Source organism: Puma concolor, chromosome A2 (genome assembly GCF_028749965.1).
Source record: "Puma concolor isolate L17-30 chromosome A2, mPumCon1.1.hap2, whole genome shotgun sequence".
Classification (NCBI taxonomy): domain Eukaryota; kingdom Metazoa; phylum Chordata; class Mammalia; order Carnivora; family Felidae; genus Puma; species Puma concolor.
The window spans coordinates 46,574,356-46,595,545 of NC_141668.1; the positions used below are offsets into that span (position 1 = coordinate 46,574,356).

Here is a 21,190-nt window from a genome sequence, read left to right on the forward strand (position 1 = left end):
CCGTGTGAACTGCAGAAGAGAGAAGGACTCATAGAACTGAGTTTCGAGCCCAGCTTTCCCATTTACTGGCCCTGATTTGGGCAAGTTACTTCACTTTTCTAAAGCCTCAGTTCCCTCATCGGAAGATAGGGATGATAATACTTGCCTTGTGGGATGGTGTGGAAATTAAATGACAATTATGGATGTAAAGTTCCCATCAGGGCCTAACATGACATACGGGTGTAATGCATTTTTGTGTCCCTCCTCTTCTTCTGTATACTTTTCTTTGCCCTGTCTGGGTTGGACTGTGATTAGTTAACAGTTTGAGCAGCCAGCTTGATATTGGATTTTAATCTCATAAAGTTCTGATTCTTGTTCTTCTGTGAACAAGGACTTTCATTTAGCATTCAACAGAGTTTGGATCATGTCACATATTAATATTATGTTTCCCCAACTTGGCCTCAGGCTCTGTGAGGTCAGGGCCTGGTACCCTGGCCAGGTGGTTTCCGCAGAAATACCACGCACCACGATACATCCTTATTGCGACAACTCCAATAATCTGTGTCAGAAAGCTCAGTGCCTGGCCACTGGGTCTCAGCTGGACTCCTAGCCACCCAAGGGCCAGTAATGTCCATCCCTGCATGCACAGCAATGCGGAAGAGGGCGCTCAAGGGGGACTCAATAGAGGTTAATAAATTGTTTGATCTACGTCACAGGAAGCTGTGGAAAGTCAGTTTGAAACCTGACAAACTTGGAAAGAGGGATCAGGGAAAGGAAGCAAGGAAGTGATTGAAATAAGTAAATTTCACTTTTTTATTAATATCCCACTCTTTTCCATAAAGGATTGGTGCATATAGCAAAATAGAAAGCAATATATAATTTGTGGGATGAGGGAGGATATAGATAAATAAACAAATGTATAAAATCAGGACCAGAGAAGAAAGAAATACATTTCATGAGTCTTCCCATATGACCCAAATTCCTTCAAATTAAAAAAAATAATAATAAAGACAATATGTTTTCCAAGCAGTCTTCTCAGGTTGGCAAAGGTTTCTTTGATTTTTCTCTCAGTGTTTTTTTGCGCCCTGGTCTGAGTGAGCAGGTGAGCCATTCTGCCCTCTGGCAGGCAAGCCTTGCCCTCTGTAAGGGTTTGCCCATTACCCTAGGAAAGGAGGGTCTGGAAGGTGTGCTATCCCTGCCACTTTCAAGTTATCAGCCCTGATGAGTCATCACTACAAATTGGTTTTATTTTCTTTTGTGCAAGAGCTTGATTCAGAGTTGATTTGACAGCCAAATTGGCCTGGAAGGTATAATGAGGCAATGCTGAGCATCTCTGAATACAGAAGGGGAGACAGGAACAGGCTGCGGTGTGGTGATATCTTTTATGTCATTGGGGCACAAATTCCACCTGGATTACAGAGCTCTGTTCCACCTAAGGAACAGGAGAGCAGGGCGCCTTCCTTTGTGAGCTTTTAACTTGAGGCTACGTAGGGGGGAGACAAGGGGCTCTCCCGCCGGGTCTGGGTTTCTTGGTAGTAGGGCTCAGGAAATAGTATTAACATTTGGGGAAGTGTGATGGGTAGCACAGGGGTTAAAAGCGCTGGCTCTGGAGTAAGGCAGCACTGGATTCAATTTCCAGACCTGCCGCTCGCTAGTCGTTTCATCTCAGGCAATTTACTTAAGTTCTCAAACACTCAGTTTCCACATCTGGAAAATGGGAAAATGATAGCACTATCCTAAGAGAGTTGCTGTGAAGATAAAATTCGGTATTTATGCGGAATTATACGGTATTATATAGCTAGCATTTCTCATTTTTAGCAACCCTAATTATGTATTTTATGTAAGTAGTTAACCCTATTTGTGAATTATACATTTTGTGGCCCTATTCTTTTATGTGTCATCTAATCTGGTAGGGATTTTCCCATTTACCCATCTACCCATCCCCACCCCTCCTCCCCCAGCCTCCTCCGCCCCCACCCCCGGGACAGGCTTTGAGGATACGTCAGACACCAGAAGCCTTCTCAACACAGCACTTGAGTCAGCCATCCTCAATTAGAGTTAAACATTTTTATGCTTAAAATGGATCCTGGAGTTGTCAGGCATTGATATTTATCAAACCCAGTGGGGGAAAAAGAAGCCAGACTCTTTACTTCACTCAGGACCCATCACTGTGTGAGAGTTGAAGAGATTGACTTCATCCCTTTTTCTGAGAATGCTGGGCTTGGAGCTGGAGAAACAGATGATGTTTCTGACTCTGTTACTTGGCTTTGGACTGATTTTGGACAAGTTGCTTGATCTCTCGGAGTATCAGTTTCCTTACCTGTTGAAGAGAATAGGTCGTGTCTCCTGAGGCTGTTTTTCTAAGTTGTAGTGCTTCTCATGCTAACATGAATTCGATTGTTTCTATTCCCTTGTTACTACTTTCTACCTAGAGAGGGTTTAAGAGGGCTAGGGAGTGGGCTGGTAGCTGGGGCTCTGGCAGGAACATGGCATGAAGCTCCTTCCTTTGTACCTAGTGTCTCCCCCTTCTGGAGGCCATTGCTGTGAGTCCTCACTCCCGCACCCACTCACAAAAGGATTCCTCTCTACTGAGAATCTCCTGGGCTTGTGTCAGGTATGAGGTCCCAGGCAGGTGACTTCTTCCACTCTCTGCAGGCCAGTGTGTGGCTCTCACCAGGGCTAGAGGCATGAGGGAGAGGGGCAGGCCTTAGTAAGACTTTTTTTCTAGGTGTAGCCTTCTCTGGAGCATGGCTTCTATCTTCCTACCCTTCTTGGAAGGCAAAGAGGAAATGGGAAAGATGGAAAGACATGGGCTTCAGAGCCAGGTACACCTAGATTTGGATGGGAGTTCTGCCACACAACGGTGTGGTCTTAGAAAAGTTACCTGACAGTTCTGAATTCCAGTGGCCTGAATATTTATCAAATGGGAATGTCAGTCTTACTCAGTATGAAGGGCAGGGGCCATGTCTGGTTGTTCACAGCTTTACTACCTGATATCTACAGTTTAGTCAGTGCTTGATAAATATTTCTACGTGCTGAATTGATACTTACAGGGCTTACTGTGTGCTAATGTCCTTGTGCCTTCCCCCTCCACTTCTTCCAATTCTTGGCCCCATTGCACTCTGCGTGGTACGTTGTTAGAAGGTTAGTCATTGATTCATACGATAAAAATTGTGTGCCAGGTGTTTAGGCACTGGGGATGTAGTAGTTCTTTCACCGGCAGAGAATCATGCTCTGAGTTTGGGTCATGTCATCATGATCATGTGATCATGATCATGACCTTCTTTCCTGGTGCTTGTTCAGAGAATCCCTTGTAGTGGAAGGAGAAAGGCAATAAGCCCAGTGAGTAAAGTTCAGAGCATATGAGAAGGTGACAGTGCTGTGGGGAGGACCAGAGCAGGGAAGGGGAATGGGGGCAGAGGAAGAGCGGGGAGTCAGGAGGTGTGGCCTTGGTAATGTAGTCATGGAGGGTCTTACTTAGAAGGTGATAATGGTGATCTTGGACCAAGTCTTTCTCCCCAGCATTCCATCCAGTTTCCTTTGCTGTTGCTTGGGTCTTTGCGAGTTGACGGCAATGTGAGGTGAGCAAACATCTGTGAGCAGTTCTGAGCTTCACCTTTTACAGTAACTTGGGAACCTCATTCCAAGCCTCTCTTTTCTGGGAGTTCCTTGTGCCTGGCTTTCTAGCCCCTAGGCTTCCCAAAGGAATTCACGTTGAGAGGGTCCATGGACCGGCCTCAGAGATTGTGGCAAAGCAGCAGATAGCCAATGCATCGGGCAGGTTTCCTTTCAGGAAGCCAGGCTCTGTTCCCGGCTTGTTTGCTCACTGTGTTTTCACCCGGGTACCCAGCACCCCAGCTGCGTTTATACACCCCCAGGTGCCAGAGCTTTCAAAACAAGGGTGGTAGTATTTTTGGTGCTAGTTTTGGTTACAAAGCAGTGTGCACCTGCCCAGGCCACCACCACAGCTGCTTGGACCACCCTCCCTTCCTGTTCTCATGGGCTAGATTGTTTGTAGCTTAGCTGGGACATCAGTGCCACCTTCACTGCCTGGGGTTGGGGTACTCATTGTTCTGAGTTAACTTCCTGTCTCACTTGCCTCCCTCTCTCTGGTCTCCGTGGCAAACCCTTCCTTTAAGATTTGCTTCTGGCCATTTTTTGCGGGGAGGCAGGGGGATATGCAACAGACACACAACAGACATACCACAGACATAGCTTTTGAGGCAATTGATTAAAATCCATACTCCTGTCCCCACTTGCAGGGGTTCTGATTCAGTGTTTCTGGGATGGGACTAAGGAATCTGGATCATCGTCATCATCATTATCATCACGATTTTAAAGTCCATTGCTTAGCTCATCAGGTTGGGATAAACCCAGATTGAAAGGCATAGTTTGCTTCCCTAATTTATTTGTATGTGAAGGCTGAGAGTGAAATCTCTTGTTGCAGTCCACTCAGACTCTAGCCCAGTGCCAAGCTCACGGTTGGTGCACAGTATGCATGTGTTGAAGGTTGGAGGCAATCCTTCTATAAGAAACCTTCGCAATGTGAAGAGTTGCTCACTAATTGGTCCCCATAGTTATGTTTGCAATCTTAACAGTTGCTTTTTTTCTTAAAGCAGAGGTATGTCTCTGTTGAGGATTTTAATGACAAAACAAAAGCATCCTGAAAAGAAGAACTGAAAGGCAGTAATTACTTTTTGAAGGAATTTGAGCCACACCTTCCTCCCTAAAGGTTGCTTTGGTAAAGGTGTATGAAGTTACACCATTTATTAGTACTTCTCAGTTGCTCAGTGGAATCATCTGGGAGCTTAACAGGTATCCATGCTTGGGTCCCATCCCCAAGGCTCTGTTTAATTGGTCTGGGGTATGGCCTAGACATCAGGATTTTTAAAAGTTCCCTAGGTAGTTCTTTTTTTTAATTTTCATTTTTTAGCTTATTTATTTTGACAGAGACAGAGACAGCACGGCGGGGTGGTATAGAGAGAGAGAGAAGGAGAGAGAGAATCCCAAGCAGGCTCTGTGCTGCCAGTGTGGAGCTCAAAGTGGGACTCGAACGCTGAAACTGTGAAATCACGATCTGAGCCGAAACCAAGAGCCAGATGCCTAACTGACTGAGCCACTCAGGTGCCCTCCCCCCACCCCCAAATTCCCTGGGCAATTCTAATGTGCGACAAGTGTTGCAAATCCCTGATTTAGAAAGTGTGGAACTCCTTGGAGAGCAGATGGGAGATTCGTTTCTGGACTCTTTATAGGGAATCGTCTGGGACTAGAGATGGAAAGTCCCCTGGATTCTGTGATCCCAAACTCCTCCGGAATCTGAATCTAAAATGTAATTTATATAAATAGATAAATAGACATACACACACAATATCTAAAATTTTAATGTGTATCAAATAATAGACACCTTGTTCCTACCCCTTTAATAAGAACAGTTTTCCTGATTATAAACATGGTCCATGATTATCATAAACTGTTAGGTTTATGCAGAAAAGTATAAAATAGGTTAAAAGTCATCCCAAATGCTAGGATGCAGAAGAAATAACTGTTAATATATCTAGTGCACATCTTTCCACTCCTTTCTCTGTACCCAGATAGACACGTAGCCTAGATATACAAGTCAGCATCATATGTACTGGTCTGTATGTTTTGCCCAACAGTATGATATGGATAAGTTTCCTTAAATCTACATAATTATTTTTATGAGATTTTGCCAAATTCAAGCTCTAATTGCATCTGATAAATGGAACATCTAGTCTGTTGTTAAAGCTTGCTGTATATTTTTAAAAAAATAAAAGGCAAACAGCAGAGGACTCTTCCACTGGCCAAGAAGCCCAGGTGTGTCCCAACAGTCTGTGGAGGCTGCCTGGGCAGTTTGTGGGCTGGGGACAAAGGGCTCAGTGAGCTTGGCCACAACCACTTTCTGTAGTGCTGGTCTCTGTTGAGTTTTAGTTTCATTCAAAACAACTTTTATTTTCATTTGCCTTGTGGACCATGCAGAGAATATAGAAAGCCCAATGCAGATCAGCAAAGAGCTGCCTCCTGAGCATGCAGGAGACAGAACCACCCATAGCGGGCGTCCCAGTGGTGAGCCATTACTGGCCGGTGGACAGGACAGCCACTCAGTTATTCAGAGAAGCCTACAATCTAAATTTTGTATTTGAAATCTCTTGATTTTTAAATGTAGATGATTGTTTAAAAATTTAAAACATTGTGGGGCCAAACAACACACCTGGGCCTTTTTATTATCCTCTGGAAGCCAGTCTTAGGTTTCTGGTCTACTAAGCCATCTGTGGCAGTGGTATGGATTCGGTCTACTTGATTTAGTTTTTTTTTTTTTTTAATGTTTATTTATTTTTGAGAGAGAGAGAGAGACAGAGAGAGGCAGAGAGAGAGAGAGTGTGTGAGCAGGGGAGGGGCAGAGAGAGAAGGACACAACAGAATCTGAAGCAGGCTCCAGGCTCTGAGCTGTCAGCGCAGAGCCTGATGTGGGGCTCGAATTCACAAATGATGAGATCATGACCTGAGCTGAAGTCTGACACTTAACTGACTGAGCCACCCAGGCGCCCCTACTTGATTTAGTTCTGAAAACACTGACCCTATGTGTTATTCTGTGTGGCGCTCACTCTGTGTTCAGAAGACTGAAAATACAAAGGTACAAAGTTATGATCCTTGTCTTGGGTAGGGTAGGTTGTAGTTGAGAGGAGCTTTTCTCAAAATATGGTCCCCAGGCCAGCTCCTCAGTATCACCTGGGAACTTGTTAGAAATGCAGATTCTCACTGAGTCAGAATTTTTACTTTAACAAACCCTGCAGTCTATTCTAACCAACCTTCCTACTTGCTCTGATGTCTGCTAAAGTTTGCTAACTACTGTCTGGGAAGGGAGTTGGGTGTATGCAGAGATCAATGGGATGGAGAAGCTGTGATGAGCGTCAGGGAAGCTTTTCAGAAATGAATGTCTCCACCTGAATCTTGCAGGATGAGTGTGACTTGGCAGGTGAGGCAGTGGGGAGGGGTGTCCTGGGGAGGGAGGGTGTGTGTAGGGCGTGTTTAGGAATTTTCAGAGTATGTGACTGAAGGATGCTCTGGCAAATAGAGTGAGCTGAGAAGAATAGGTGAGGCCAGGTGTTTGATGACCAGGTCAGGTTAGCTGGATTGTGTCTTGTAAGTGTTGGGACATCGCTGGAGACCTTTAAGTAAGGGAGTGTGGCACCGGGTCTATGTTTAGGAAAATAATCCTGCTGGCATGGTTCAGTTTCCTTCTGGGTAGAAACAAGTCTCTTGGTACTCCACTGGCCTAGATCTCGATTCCTGCCTCTCCTGGTCTGACTTGGATCTGGGTCAGCAATTCCCATCCTTGGAAAGGGTGGTGGGGAGAGGAGGTAAAAGCCCTGGAGTGAGGAAACAGCCATCGCTGCAGTGTAAAATGGTGACAGTATTGTCACTGCTCCTCTTCCTTCCCACAGGGAAGATGCTCACTCTCCAAGCTGAACATTTTTGTGGCTGCTGGTGTTCACAGCAATGGAAGTGGTTTTTGTTTTTCTACTTTAAAAGTAGCCCATCAGTTTCTGCAGCAAATATTTTGGGGGAAGAAACCCTTGCTTTGTTTCTTTAAAGAAGGATCTCTGGAGAGGGAACAGTTTGAACTCAAGGCCAGGGAAACTCATGTCAGTACCTAAGGAGGGCTTGCTCCTCTCTGCCTCTCTTAACCTCTTCCTTTTGGAAATGCTGGGGTGTGGGAGGTAACGGAGGTAGGTAATGGCACACCCCCCTTCCCGCGTTGTTTTTTTAATAACATCTTGTTTGTCATCCACAAAGAGAGTGAAGACAATGGGCCATGCAAATGACAGGAAAGTAGACTGAGTTTGGATCCATGAACTTTAAAAATCTGTCCATCTGAGAACTGAGAACAAACTAAGGGTTGATGGGGGGTGGGAGGGAGGAGAGGGTGGGTGATGGGTACTGAGGAGGGCACCTTTTGGGATGAGCACTGGGTGTTGTATGGAAACCAATTTGACAATAAATTTCATATATAATAAAAAAAAAAAATAAAATAAAATATAAAAAAAAATAAAAATCTGTCCACATGTAGTGAATTGTGAAATCTTTACCTTTGTGAGAGGGTGAAAAGAATTTTTTCACTCCTTCCATGCTTTGCAAAATTGATGTAATGTTTATGAAGTAGTTATTTCTTTTGTCCCGCTGCTGCAACTTTGCATACATTAATGATTACTTTAGCACCCCTTTTATTCTGCTTGTCTAGTGAGTGTTTTTTTCTAAGCTGAAATGAACAAGTTTTTCCAGTTGATTGCTTTGGGTGTTCTGTTCAAGTTGACCACAACTATCGTGCCCGTTTACTATGAATATATAAAATAAGCAAGCTATAATCCTTATGGGCATTAAAAGTGATATTTAAAGTGAATGAAACTTGTGTTTCCACTTAATGATTGATCTCATTTTTCTTCACAAAGGTGGTGTTCATAAATATAGGGGATATTAATTATGACTCTGTCCACATGACAAATTATTTAGACGCTTATCAGAGGAGGGTAAAGTGTCCTGCTGAGAAGCTTTAAGGGTAAGGTTTTCTAGAGCAGTTCTCTGAAGAATTTTCTTGATCCCCTCTTTTTGAACTCCCTTGTTTGTTAGTGTCTAAAGTTAAATATCTTAATAAAAACTAACCCTGTTGTTACCTTCTGAAATCCTGTCTTGGCTTTGGCCCTATCCATCTGAGCATAGTGGTTTTATGTTAAGTGGTTGGGGTGCATTTATGTGTTTTTTTTTTTTTTTTTAATTTTTTTTTCAATGTTTATTTATTTTTTTTGGGACAGAGAGAGACAGAGCATGAACGGGGGAGGGTCAGAGAGAGAGGGAGACACAGAATCCGAAACAGGCTCCAGGCTCCGAGCCATCAGCCCAGAGCCTGACGCGGGGCTCGAACTCACGGACCGCGAGATCGTGACCTGGCTGAAGTCGGACGCTCAACCGACTGCGCCACCCAGGCGCCCCCATTTATGTGTTTTAAGACAGCCTGATAAGTGGAAGCTTGAACCAGAAGGACGTACACAGGTTTGGAAGTCAGACATTCATGCCTCTTAATGTGTGGGTGCAAGCCACTTTCCACCTCGAGGCATAGGAAATTACAAATTGCTTAGGTCCTCTCCAGCTTTATTCAAATGCACTTAATCAAAATGATGAAGACATCTGTCCTCATTTAGACATTGAGAGCAGCAATGGAAATATAGACAGAGAATATAGGCAGAGTGAATATAGACAGAGTGAAGTTGCTTTTATTTTCTTACAAAGATCCTCAAACATAGTTTAATGTGAAATCCCCCAAAGGATTAGCTGTAGGTTGGGCATATTTTGTGGACATATGTGCCTTGCTTTTATTGCATTGTCTGCTTTTCTTTTTCAGTCGCAAATGAAGCTGGAGACAAGCCTGCCAGACCACTTGCCCGCTTCTCTCGTGAGTAGACCTTGTTTCACTCCTTTCCTGGGCTCCTTCAGGGGCTTTCTTGCCTGCGCAGTCCACACTTGTAATCCTGCCAGCTGTCAGTAAAACACTGTCGATAATAGAGTAATATAGGAAATGTCTTTAATGGGTTAATATTTCATTTCAGCCCCATCGTGGGTGAGCTATTCATTGCTATTGCCCTTTCAACCCTTAGAGCTGTAGTTTATCAAACTGTGCTTTAGGGTTTTGCTCTTCAAAGTGGGGTCCTGGGAGCAGGAGGATTGGCATTGCCTGGGGACTTTTAGAAATGCAGAGCCCCAGACCCACTGAATCAGTATCTGAATTTAACAAATCCCTACGTGATTTCTGTGCACATTTGAGTTTGAGAACTGTTGCCCTGGGAGTCCTCTCAGAGAGTTCTGCACTCAGGGGCGGGCTTTTTATGACATCAGCATGAGGAAGAGTATGTAAAATGCTTGTAGTTGCCAAGGTCCACACATGTGTGAAAGCATCGTCACCACCCACAGTGGATTTCTGGACTAGCTCCACTGGCTTTACCTTATTTAGGTGACATTTCGAAGCTTGTGTGAAATTTACCTCACTTAGGTGACATTTTGAAGCTTGTGTGAAATTTACCTCACTTAGGTGACATTTTGAAGCTTGTGTGAACATTGTGAAGATAGGTTGAATGCTTTTCCTTGGGCACAGGGATCCCTGTAAGGGCCTTGGAGCTCCCCATCAATTTCACTTGACTCTTTTGTCTGTAGGTCTTGATCATTAGTGGGAGAACGGGAGTCAAAAGCCTCTCAGTGTTTTCTGTGCCAGGGTGATCAGCAAACTATGCGGCAAGTGAATGCTCTCTCTCGAATGAAAACCCAGATTGCAACAAGGGAGCAGAAATACCAGAGGTTGAGCGGGGCTGGGTGGAGATGCTCCCCGAACCAGACAGGCATGGAGTGGAGAAATGGTGGAACAGGAAATCAAAACAGGAGGATTTTTCTTTCCAGCACCAGCACGACTTGCTCACTTTCACTTAGAGTAATTTCACTGAAACTTTCCGGGCCTCAGTTTTCTCCCTCTGAAAAACAGGGAATCCGTACCCATCTTCTCTCCTTTATAAAAAAGTTACCTTCTTTGGAAGTCACGGGACACAAATTCCCTGTCACGGCCTTATTTCCTAAGGTGGATTGAGTTTTGGGTGTGGATACCGCCATAGTAAGCCTTAATGTGTAGAATCAAAAGTACAATTTTTCTATTTAGAGGGCCTTCTTCTAAATTCTGCCTTCCAGTTCTTTTGGGAAGGCTTCAAAACTTTGGGATTGGTTCCTAGAAATGGCTTTTATAGAACTGTAATAATAGATGATAATGTGAGAGCATTAAGTGCTCACATTTTAGAAGGTGTGTAATAAAACACTCCTTTCTCACTTCCCTCCTACCTGGAACCATTACTTCCCAAAATAAGCATTTCATCCCACGGCTCAATGAGGATGATGAATATGCTTTCAGTCCCTTTGTTTCTTGATCTCCCAAGCAGTAGTCAGGCAAGTTAATAAGCTGAAATGGTAACCCAACCACGCTGGGCACACTGTGCTGCGTGCATCTCCTCGGGAGTCCCCGAAGTTTTGATGCTCATCAGGAGATGTAGGAAGGGGACGGGATGGGGGCCTTTCACCGTGAAGCCAGAATGAAACCTGGAGCAGCTGGTCCCTTCCCAGACAGAAGAGGGTGACTTCACTTGTAAATGGCTTCCACAACTTCTAAGTTGTGTGTCTGGGTTGAAAAGAGGATATGTCACTTGAAAGCTTATTCGTAGGAGGTAAGTGAAGAGATGAAAGAAAAAAATATCCTTTTAGGAAAAAAAGTAATTAGTGACAAACCAATTAAGTTGGGCTGATTCTGTGATTCTGGACCAAAAAAAAAAGGAAAAAAAATTTCCTGCCAGTGCATTGTCCTGGAAAAAAAAATTAGATGGCACATTAGCTACTAAATTTTTTTGTAGCAAATACTAGATGGAAAATATGAGGTGGATTTTAGGAAGAAAAAAATATTTTTAAAGTTTATTTCTTTATTTTTGAGAGAGAGAGAGAGAGAGAGAGAGAGAGAGAGACAGCATGAGTGGGGGAAGGGCAGAGAGAGAGAGGGAGAGAGAGAATCCCAAGCAGGCTCCAAGTTGTCAGCACAGAGCGTGACATGGGGCTACCTGCGAAATCATGAGCTGAAATCAAGGGTTGGGTGCTTAACTGCCTGAGCCACCCAGGCACCCCATATATATAGTTTTTGGTGGAGGCTCTGGAGATTGAACAGGGCATAATGAAGAAAAAAATTCTTAAAAAAAATTTTTTTTTAAACGTTTATTTATTATTGAGAGACAGAGAGACACAGAGCATGAGCAGGGGAGGGGCACAGAGAGGGAGACACAGAGTCCGAAGCAGGCTCCAGGCTCTGAGCTGTCAGCACAGAGCCTGACATGGGGCTTGAACTCACAAACCGCAAGATCATGACCTGAGCCGAAGTTGGACACTTAACCGACTGAGCCACCCAGGTGCCCCAAGAAAAAGATAATTCTTAATGTAGCATTGTCTAATTGAGACTTTACTTACCAAATTGAAAATGATCTTGTGCTCGCTTTGGCAGCACATATACAAATTGAAAATGATCTTGAAGGTGTGATATGGTGTGAATGAAATGTTCACTTTGGGAAGAGTGGAAGGATTTGGTTGACAGACTTTTCTTTGGAGGCCAGAAGATGAAATACTGTGACACTCTAATTTTTGCCCCTACTGAGACACACAGAAAGCCCTGACAGTGTGCACCACCCAGCATGGATTTAGGCTAGATGGGAGTGGGCAATGAGAACATAGGTTGGAGATGCTCTGAAAGCTGGACTCAAGAGGTGGGGTGGTCAGCAGAAAGAGCTCAGGGTGGGAAGGAGGGGAGCTGGTCCACTGGCCTCCCAAGTCATCCCAGGGGTTTCATTCCCTTTGTGGGGTCTCACATTCTGATTCCTTATTCTTCTGGAATATGCTGCTCATTTCTCCAGAGATTTTGCCCATGCTTGAATCAATATACTTTTCTTGGCTTCCCCATATTGCAACAGAGGTGAACTGTGTTGATTATATTAAGAGATCCCAAAAGAGAAGCAGAGGGAAGTAGAGTGTAGAACTCATGAAAACATCTAGCTTTTCCAAGGCCTGGTTTCTGATCATGCTTGACCAGTTGGTTTACCAGCCTTGCAGGCCTTATTCTGGTCACTTCTGCAATACAACCCATCCCCGGCTTTCTTCTTGGAACCTCTCTCAGAGGCTGACACCACCACCCAGAACCACTGAACCTTCCTCAAAGAAGTTGATGCCAAAGCCCATGGGTCAAGTTCAGTCCCTGTCACCTTTAGACTGGAGACACTTAATATGCCATGAAATAGCAGTGCTGTGGTTGTGGACTCTGTGGAGTGACTTCTGTGAGTCTCTGGATCCTATCATGGCCCCTTCATCACCCCGTCCCCATCATTTTATGCTTAACAGTGGCTTTTGACCTTAATCAGAGCATTTGACTAACAGCCACAGGCATGGAGAGTAACCAGAAAGTCATTCTTCTAGGAATGGAGGTGAGGAAGGAGAAGGAAGGAGACAGGGAGGGGGATGAGATTCCAAAGCAGTGGAGAATATTATCTTTCCCTCCAAAACCTATAGAAAAATGACAGTGTCCAAGAGAATGAGGAACTGAGAGTGACCCTGACTGTAAGGTACTGTATGAGTCCAAGGCATGTTGGCTTTGGACCAACTGATGGTTTAGAATGGCACCCATTATGAGGCTAGCTGTCCTGGGGCTGGAGGTCCTGTGTGTGGGGACTTCCTTCCCATGCATCAGAGCCAGGGTGGGGGTGGGGGCATGAGCCTGTAGAGCACCTCACCTTGGTCCTGCATGCAAAACTCTCTGACAACCAGTGTCTCCATTTTACAAATGAGGACAACAAAGTTGGGAGAAAACACTGAGAATTTCTCACTGATGGAATTCTAGGTCTCCTAACTCCAAATCCTGGCTGTTCCCAGTGCACATTACTTTTTGGTCTAAGGGCTGGGTTTGCCAGCTCTGTAGCTCAGAGACTAGGGGGTCTGCCATCTTGGTAGTGGAGATGCTCAAACTTTAGCTCAGGGCAAGCATCCTAGACCCACACTATAGTGGCCGTCACTACAGTTGGTTCCATCTGGGTTGGGAAGACCTTTTCCTCAAACATCCCTTCCACCAGCTCACTGATATCAGGAATTCCCTCAAATAAGGGAATCACTTGAAGACTTGAAATGCAAATTCTCTCCAGAGTGAGGACATAGGGTTCATTCTTATTATGGTGAAAATGATTGATATCAGACCTTTTAACTTTTTCCCCCAGACACCTGAAAAAATATTCTCAGTGTGTAAACGGAACAAAAGAGAGGCAACCTGGGGTCAAGCCAAGAGGGGTCTTTGTACTAGCCTAAAGAGTGGACCCTGATTATGGGGAAGCCTTTGAAAGGTTTTCACACTTGGCTGGCAACTCAGCCTTCTGTTGGAGATGGAGGTGACCTCTGGGGACCATGGCTGTGCTGTGAAGAGCTGGACCTTCAGGTGAGGAGCTCCTGGGCCTCCCCTTAGGCTGGGGCTCCTGGACTTCTGGGATGAAGTCAGCTGGTTGTGGGGCTGGGTTCCCTGCTGGCCCAGACATCTGAGATGCTGGCATGGCTACCCTCCAGTGCCATCCTGGAGAGCTTTTCCCTGGAGATGTCTGTCTTATGTGTATGTCAGTCTTTCCAGTAGACAGTAGGCTCCTGGAGGCCAAGGGCCCCACCTGGTTGAGCTGTGTACTAACCTTGCCTGGTGTAGGAATAACTGCTTGTTGAGTGAAGACAAAGTAAACTAGGACCCTCCAGCTCTGTTCCCCACTTCTCTTCCTCATCCTCACCTCATAAGCAGGGGAATGTTATCCCACTGCCAGTACACACACTGCTGAAACCACTCCAGAGCGTGTCCTCAAGGGTCTCCCACACACGAATGTCAAGGTGTTCAGAAGCTATTAAGGGCTCAGGCTCTGGTGTTAGGCCTGGGCTTGGGTTCTCTGTCCCGGAATTCTGAATTGTGTGAATTTGGGCAGGAAACTTACCCCTCTAAGTCACACTTTATGCATTTGGATTCCAGGACGATATTATAACTTACTTCCAGAGTGGTTGTGGTTGATCACATGCCAGGGTGAGTGATAAAATACTTAAAAACATGTGACATGGTCCCCGATCTGTTAGAACAAATATTGGTCATTTGCTCTCTCTCCTCACCCCCCTTCATTCTCTCCTCCCTTCCTTCCTTCCTTCCTTCCTTCCTTCCTTCCTTCCTTCCTTCCTTCCTTCCTTCCTTCCTTCCTTCCTTCCTTCCTTCCTTCCTTCCTTCTTTTCACATATGTTTATTGAAGACTTCTGTGCCGGGCCCTAGAGGCACACACGAGAGTAAGTTTGTTTTCAGAGAGCTCACAATCTGATCAGACAATGCAGAAGTCAGTGGCTCCAGTGTAGTGTGTAGAAGGAAATGCTAGAGATTGTACAAGGAACTTCATGAACCAGATGGAGAGAACTCATCTGACCTGGGATGGGAGTAGATTCAAGGGAGTCCTCCTGGAGGAGATAAGCATTAGCTGAGGTTTGGGGAGTGAGTGGAGGTTAACAGGTAGACAAGGTAACTTCTAATCTTAAAAAAAAAAAAAAGGCTTCAAGGTCCATCCATGGTCATTATACTAAGTGAAACAAGTCATACAGAGAAAGACAAATACGTATGGTCTCACTTACATGTAAAATAATACCCACCCCTGCCCCACCACCAAAAAAACTGAACTTGGAGACAGAGAACAGATTGGTGGTTGCCAGAGGTAGATAGGAGAGGGGATGTGGGGATGGGTGAAATGGGAGAAGGTGGTCAAAAGGTACAAATTTCCAGTTATAAATAAGTCCTGGGGATGTAATGTATAGTGTGGTGATGATAGTTAATAGTACTGTATAGTGTATTTGAAAGTTGTTAAGAGAATAGATCTTAAAAGTTCTTATCACAAGAAAAAAAATTTGTAACTATGGTGACAGATGTTAATTAGACTTTTTGTGGTGGTAAGTTCACAATGTATACAAATAAATCATGTTGTTCACCTGAAACTAAGATGTTATATGTCAATTATATCTTAAAAAAAAACAAAGCAGTACTTTTCAGGGCTGCATGCAGTGTTCAGATATGGCCACAATGTGGCAGCAGAAGCCCAGAATTTGGTGTGCATCTCTACTCTAGGAGACTTTAAAAGAGGCAGGCATTCAGTGCAGTGGACTTTTGTGGACTATCCAGGACATTGGAAGAGTCTGTGCAGAGGGAGGTGTTGGCCCCAAAACTTGTGTAGCCGGGAAACTCCATTCTAGAGTTTTTATTACTTCTCTAATTGAGGAGAGAATAATTTCTCCCCTGAGATGAGCAATGGTTGGAAAGAAAATAGTGGAATAAAAGCAGTAAGGAAATGGAGTCTTATTTGACCTCTTTTGCTTTTGGAGGTAAAAATCCAGATAGTGTTGAAAACAGATTATCCTATTGAAGAGCTGGAGTAATTTGGGTGGATGGATGTTAAAGCAAAGGGAGGGTCACTTGCTATATTTGTATTGGGTATATAATGTGGGTAGGTGAATGATCCCCTTCCTTGGGCAGAGAATGGGCAGGGGCAGATAGGGGTGTACAGTGAGGGTGAGTTCTGTCTGGGGTTGGGATAGAGGGTGAGCCTGCACCTATTACATGGTGGTGCCCATTGTGGAACCCCAGGGCACACTGAAAATCCTGTCTAACAGAGTGCTAGAGTCCAGCCAGAGAACTTTTTGAAATTGCTGGCCACAGCCAGGGAGGTCTGTTGCAAGCATTAGGAGCTTGAGGTGGAGTTGGATGGGTTATGGAACCATAATGATGAGAAGAAGGAGGAGATAAAATGGGTGGGAAGAAGGGCCGAGAGATGCCGTGAGCAGTGGGCTGTGGCTGGTGGCTGGGTGTTCAGTGTTTTCAGGAGCATGTACTGTGGATGAGCTAGAGCCGTATAAAGGGCCCAGGACAGGGCAGGACCTGGATCTGGAGATTTTCTGATTTGTCTTAAACAAGTCTATTTCTAAAAAGTTCAGATCGTCTATAGAGCTCTAGGTCTCACCTTAACAGTATTTAAGGACTGAATATCTTCATTTCCCACTTGTTTCAGCAGAAACTGGAATTTTAGCTTCAACAATGCCAGCTCTAAAATTTCTATACGTGAAGGGTAGTGATCTAGCTCAGTGGTCCTCAAAGTCGGGTCTCTGAAACTTGTTAGAAGTACAAATACTTGGACCCCTTACCAGATTTGCTGAATTGGAAACTCTTGGGGTGGGTCCCAGCAGATACTAGTGGTGATTCTGATGTATGCCACTTTCAGAACCACTGCTTTAGTTGTGATGGTGGTGGTGAAGGTAGAGGTGGAATCATACAATTAGTATTATTAGTATTATTATTAGTATTTCTCTATAGCCACTTGTAATTAGATATACATATGACAAAGCAAATGTTAACTGCCCTTCTCAAAGAATAGTCTTTTGTTATTTTAAAATAAGAATAATTTTATTTTTATTAAAATAAAATTTTAATAAAATTTTATTAAATTTTAATAAATTAAAATTTAATGGCTGAAGGTGAGTACCGGGAAGAGAGTCTAAATGTACCCCTACTCAACCCTTGGAACTGGCACTGCTCTGCATCATCTCTTGAATCAAATTCTCTTTCTCTTTCTAAAGCCATCTCCTGCCAACTCCTGGCCTTTCCCCCTTCACAACAAGGTCATTATAAGCCCTTTATTTGCTGGTCCACTGGCCTCTTGCTTGCACTTCCCAGTCACGTGTACCGTCATCCTGAAACTGCAGTTTTTGTCATGACATATTTGTGTTTCAGAACCATAGACAGTTACTCCCCAATGTTTGTTCACCCAAGATCCGTCTGCCTGACCACAAGGGGTTCCAGATTGTATCTTACTCCTTTTCTCCATCTCTTTCATCAGATATAGTTATTATCAGCCAAGCAAACCTGTTTGGTTCAGTAAACAGATATATCAACCCATTATCTTACATCTGAACAATTTCAAGTTAGACTAGAACTTAAAAATGATCTAGTCCACCTCACCACCTCATGTAAAATCCAAATCTTCTTTATGGCATCCCTGTCAGGGTGTCATGAGCTGTCTGCAAGAACTGGTCTAATGGGGAAACCTCAGCTTGTCCTGGAAAGGGTTGATGTTTATGGTCATAGTGAAGGCTTGGAGTGTAATTGTGTTTGGGGAACTGAGACTCACTTTGATTTTCTCTTTTTGAATGTGTATGATTACGTCTTTGAATATATCCACTGTATCACTTGGTCCCCAATATGTTGGCCATTGGTTCACCAGTGGACTCTCTGATGATGCTATAAGTAGCTTCCAGGAGCTTGTGGATGGTATGTAGCCCACATGTCAGCTGGAGGCTCCTGGCCCATTGAGATCTAGGTAAATAGGCCCAAATTGCTATTGTGTGCCCTTTGGAAGTTCAGAGTGCTCCTTCATGTTTCTGTGAATACCTGGGATGACCTACTGTTTTCCTTGACCTGATTTCCTACCTCTGTTGATTGTTTCCTTCTATATGCTCTGGCTGTCTTATCTGCTCTGACATAGACTCAGATGTGGAACAAAGCCCCTTCTCTTCTTTTGGAGGAACCAAAGGCTGTTGGTCAAAGCAGAACTTGACCGAAGATGAGAGATCCACGAGAGAGATTACAATATGCCATTACATGCAGACAATTATAATTCACAGTCCTGTTCTCAACAGCCCTTTCATCCATCCCACCACCGATGATTTTTTTAAAGACCACTTTGCCCGTGTAGCTCCTGGCCTTCCACCCCTTAGTCCTTCTCCCTACCCTCCTCCTTTCTTTGCCCGTATTTCCATTTCTCTCTTAGGAATTGAAAGGCCCTCCTCCCAGTTTCTCACACAGAGTAGCTTGATCATCACATTAATTACATTGGTATTTGCTGACACTTTTGCCTTCAGCATTTCATCTCTACTCCTTTTGACTTTTTTTTTTCCCCTTCATGCAGACTAATTTCTTTTTCCCTAGGGAGAATTGTAATCCAGCTTGATGAGATAATAGCAAATATTTACTTCTTACTACATGTGTACAGGTTTACACGATTTAAAAATCTTATTAGAAATTTTTTGTGTGCAATGCAACCTCAGGGAGGGCAAGGAAGACATGGGTTGGCTATTGCATGCCAAGCACTTCCTCCTTTCCGCTCTCAATGTATGCTCCTTTGAATAAAGTTAGGGTGAAGTTTCTGGTTTCAGCAAAAGGTGGACTAGGGTAGCCTGAAACCCCTCCATTTTTATAAGCATGTAGAGATGCTGAGTAAAATATTTTTAAAAATACTTTAAAGTGCATAGTTAAACTTGTAATAAAGAAAGGGAACTCTGCAGGTGTAAATGAAGGAGGAATTTAATATTAGTACAGCAAGCTGTACACATGCCTGCTGATTCTGCAGCTATGCTGTGTGGCGGTGATGTTGCCAAGCCCATGGGATCTAGTAGTGTATATGTTGACATCCACATGGGGTAAGGATTTCAGGCCTTGGGCAGAATGGGGAGTTGGATCTGAGACTTTTGCCTGACCTGGGGCTCTTAAAACTTAGATGAAATGGATCATTTCCTTGAGAAACACAAGCCCACTACAATTCGCCAGTTGTGAAATAGCCAACAGCTTTATAACTATTAAGAAAATTGAATTAGTAATTAAAAATTCCCCCAAAGAAATCTCCACACCCAGTTAGTTTAACTGGAAAGTTCTACAAAATTTTTAAAGAAAAATTAACAGCAATTCTACATATTCCCTTCCAGAAAATAGGGAGGAGGAAATATTTCCCAATTCATTTTATGAAGTTAGTGTTACTCTGATACCAAAACCAGAGAAAGACTATAGATCAATATCCTTATGAATGTAGATATAAAATGAATGAATGTAGATATAAAAGTTTAAACAAAATATCCTTATGAATGTAGATATAAAATGAATGAATGTAGATATAAAAGTTTAAACAAAATATTAACAAAATGATTCAACAATATAAAAATTGTACATCATGCCTAGTGGGGTTCTGTTTCATCATTGAAAATTAATGTAATTCACCATACTAATAGGCTAAAGAGGAAAAAATCACATGATCATATCAATTGATGTCAAAAAAGCATTTGATGACGTTAAACAGTCATGATAAAAGCTCTTAGGGAAAGAGGAATATACGGGAATGTCCTCAATTTGATAAAGAGCATCTACTACAAACCTACAGCTAACATTATTCTAAGACTGATACTTTCCCCCTAAAATTGGGAACAAGATGAGGATATCTACTCACATCCATTTATCAACATTGTAGCCAGTGCAATAAGGGAAGAAAATGAAATAAAATGCATACAGTTCAGAAAAGAAGAAATCAAATTGTCTCTGTTTGCAGAAGGCATGATTGTTTATCCAGAAAATTGTCAAGAATCTATTAAAAGCCTTCTAGAACTAATAAGTGAATTCAGCAAGCTTATAAGATATGAGGTAAACATAAAGTAATCAAAATTAAAAATAAAGTAGTATTTTCAATTGCTCAAAAAAAGTGAAATGTATAGGTATAAATCTAACAAAACATGTAAATGAGACTTACACATGGAAAACTACAATGGTGATGAAGTGTCAAAGAAAATCTAAATAAATGGAAAGATAGACTGTATTCATGGATTGGAAGAGTCAACATAGTGAAGATGTCAATCCTCCCTAAATTGATATACAAATTTAACACGATTCCTATGAAAATCCCAAGGAGAGTTTCTGTAGATATAGACAAGATCGTTTTACAATTTATATGGAAATCTCAAAGGAACTAGAGTAGCTAAAACAATTTTGGAAAAGAAGAATGAGGTGCAAGGAATCAGTCTATTCAATTTCAAGCTTAAAGTATACTTACAGTAATAAAGACTAGGCGGTACTGGTAAAAGGATAGATTCATAGGTCAATGGAACAGAATAGAGAAGCCAGAAATAGATTCACACAAATATGCCCAACTGATTTTTGACAAAGGCATAAAAACAATTTAATAGAGCTAAGATAGCCTTTTCAACAAATGGTGCCAGTATATTTGGACATTCATAGGCAAAAATACAAACCTCAACCTAAGTCTCAAACTTTATACAAAAATTCACTCAAAGTGGGTTATGGACTTAAAGATAAAACCTTATGCTATGAAACTTTTAGAAAAAAAAAAAAAAGAAACAGAAAAAAGTCACGGGATTATAAGGGTTGGCAAGAAAGACTTGGAACTAAGAGTATGATCCATAAAAGGAAAACATTGATAAATTGGACTTCACTAACACTAGAAACCTTTGTTCTGCAAAAGACCCTGTTAAGATGTTGAAGAGACAGGCTAGAAAGTGGGAGAAAATATTTGCAAATAATTATGCTATCTAACAGAGTTCTAGTATTATATAAAGAATTCTCAAAACTCAAAAGTAAAAAAGAAAACAAGCCATTCAGAGTATGGCCAAAAGACAGAAAGAGACATTTTACCAAAGCAGATACATAGATGATAAGTAAGTACTTGAAAAGATGTGCAACTTGATTGGCCATTAGGGAAATGCAAATTAAAACCACAGTGAGACACAACTACCAGAATAAAAAAATAGTGACCACATCAAA

The 21,190-nt window shown here is 42.9% G+C and overlaps 1 protein-coding gene across 6 annotated transcripts in view; it reads left to right on the top strand.

The window, feature by feature from the left end:
- Positions 1 to 21,190, top strand: part of PDE1C (phosphodiesterase 1C) — a 513,888-nt gene that overhangs the window by 85,614 nt on the left and 407,084 nt on the right. For all 6 annotated transcript variants that reach the window (XM_086693111.1, XM_025929475.2, XM_086693124.1 and 3 more), the window contains exon 2: positions 9,395 to 9,445. In XM_086693111.1, coding sequence (XP_086549237.1) covers positions 9,395 to 9,445 — 51 coding nt within the window. The remainder of the gene's footprint in view (positions 1 to 9,394; positions 9,446 to 21,190) is intronic.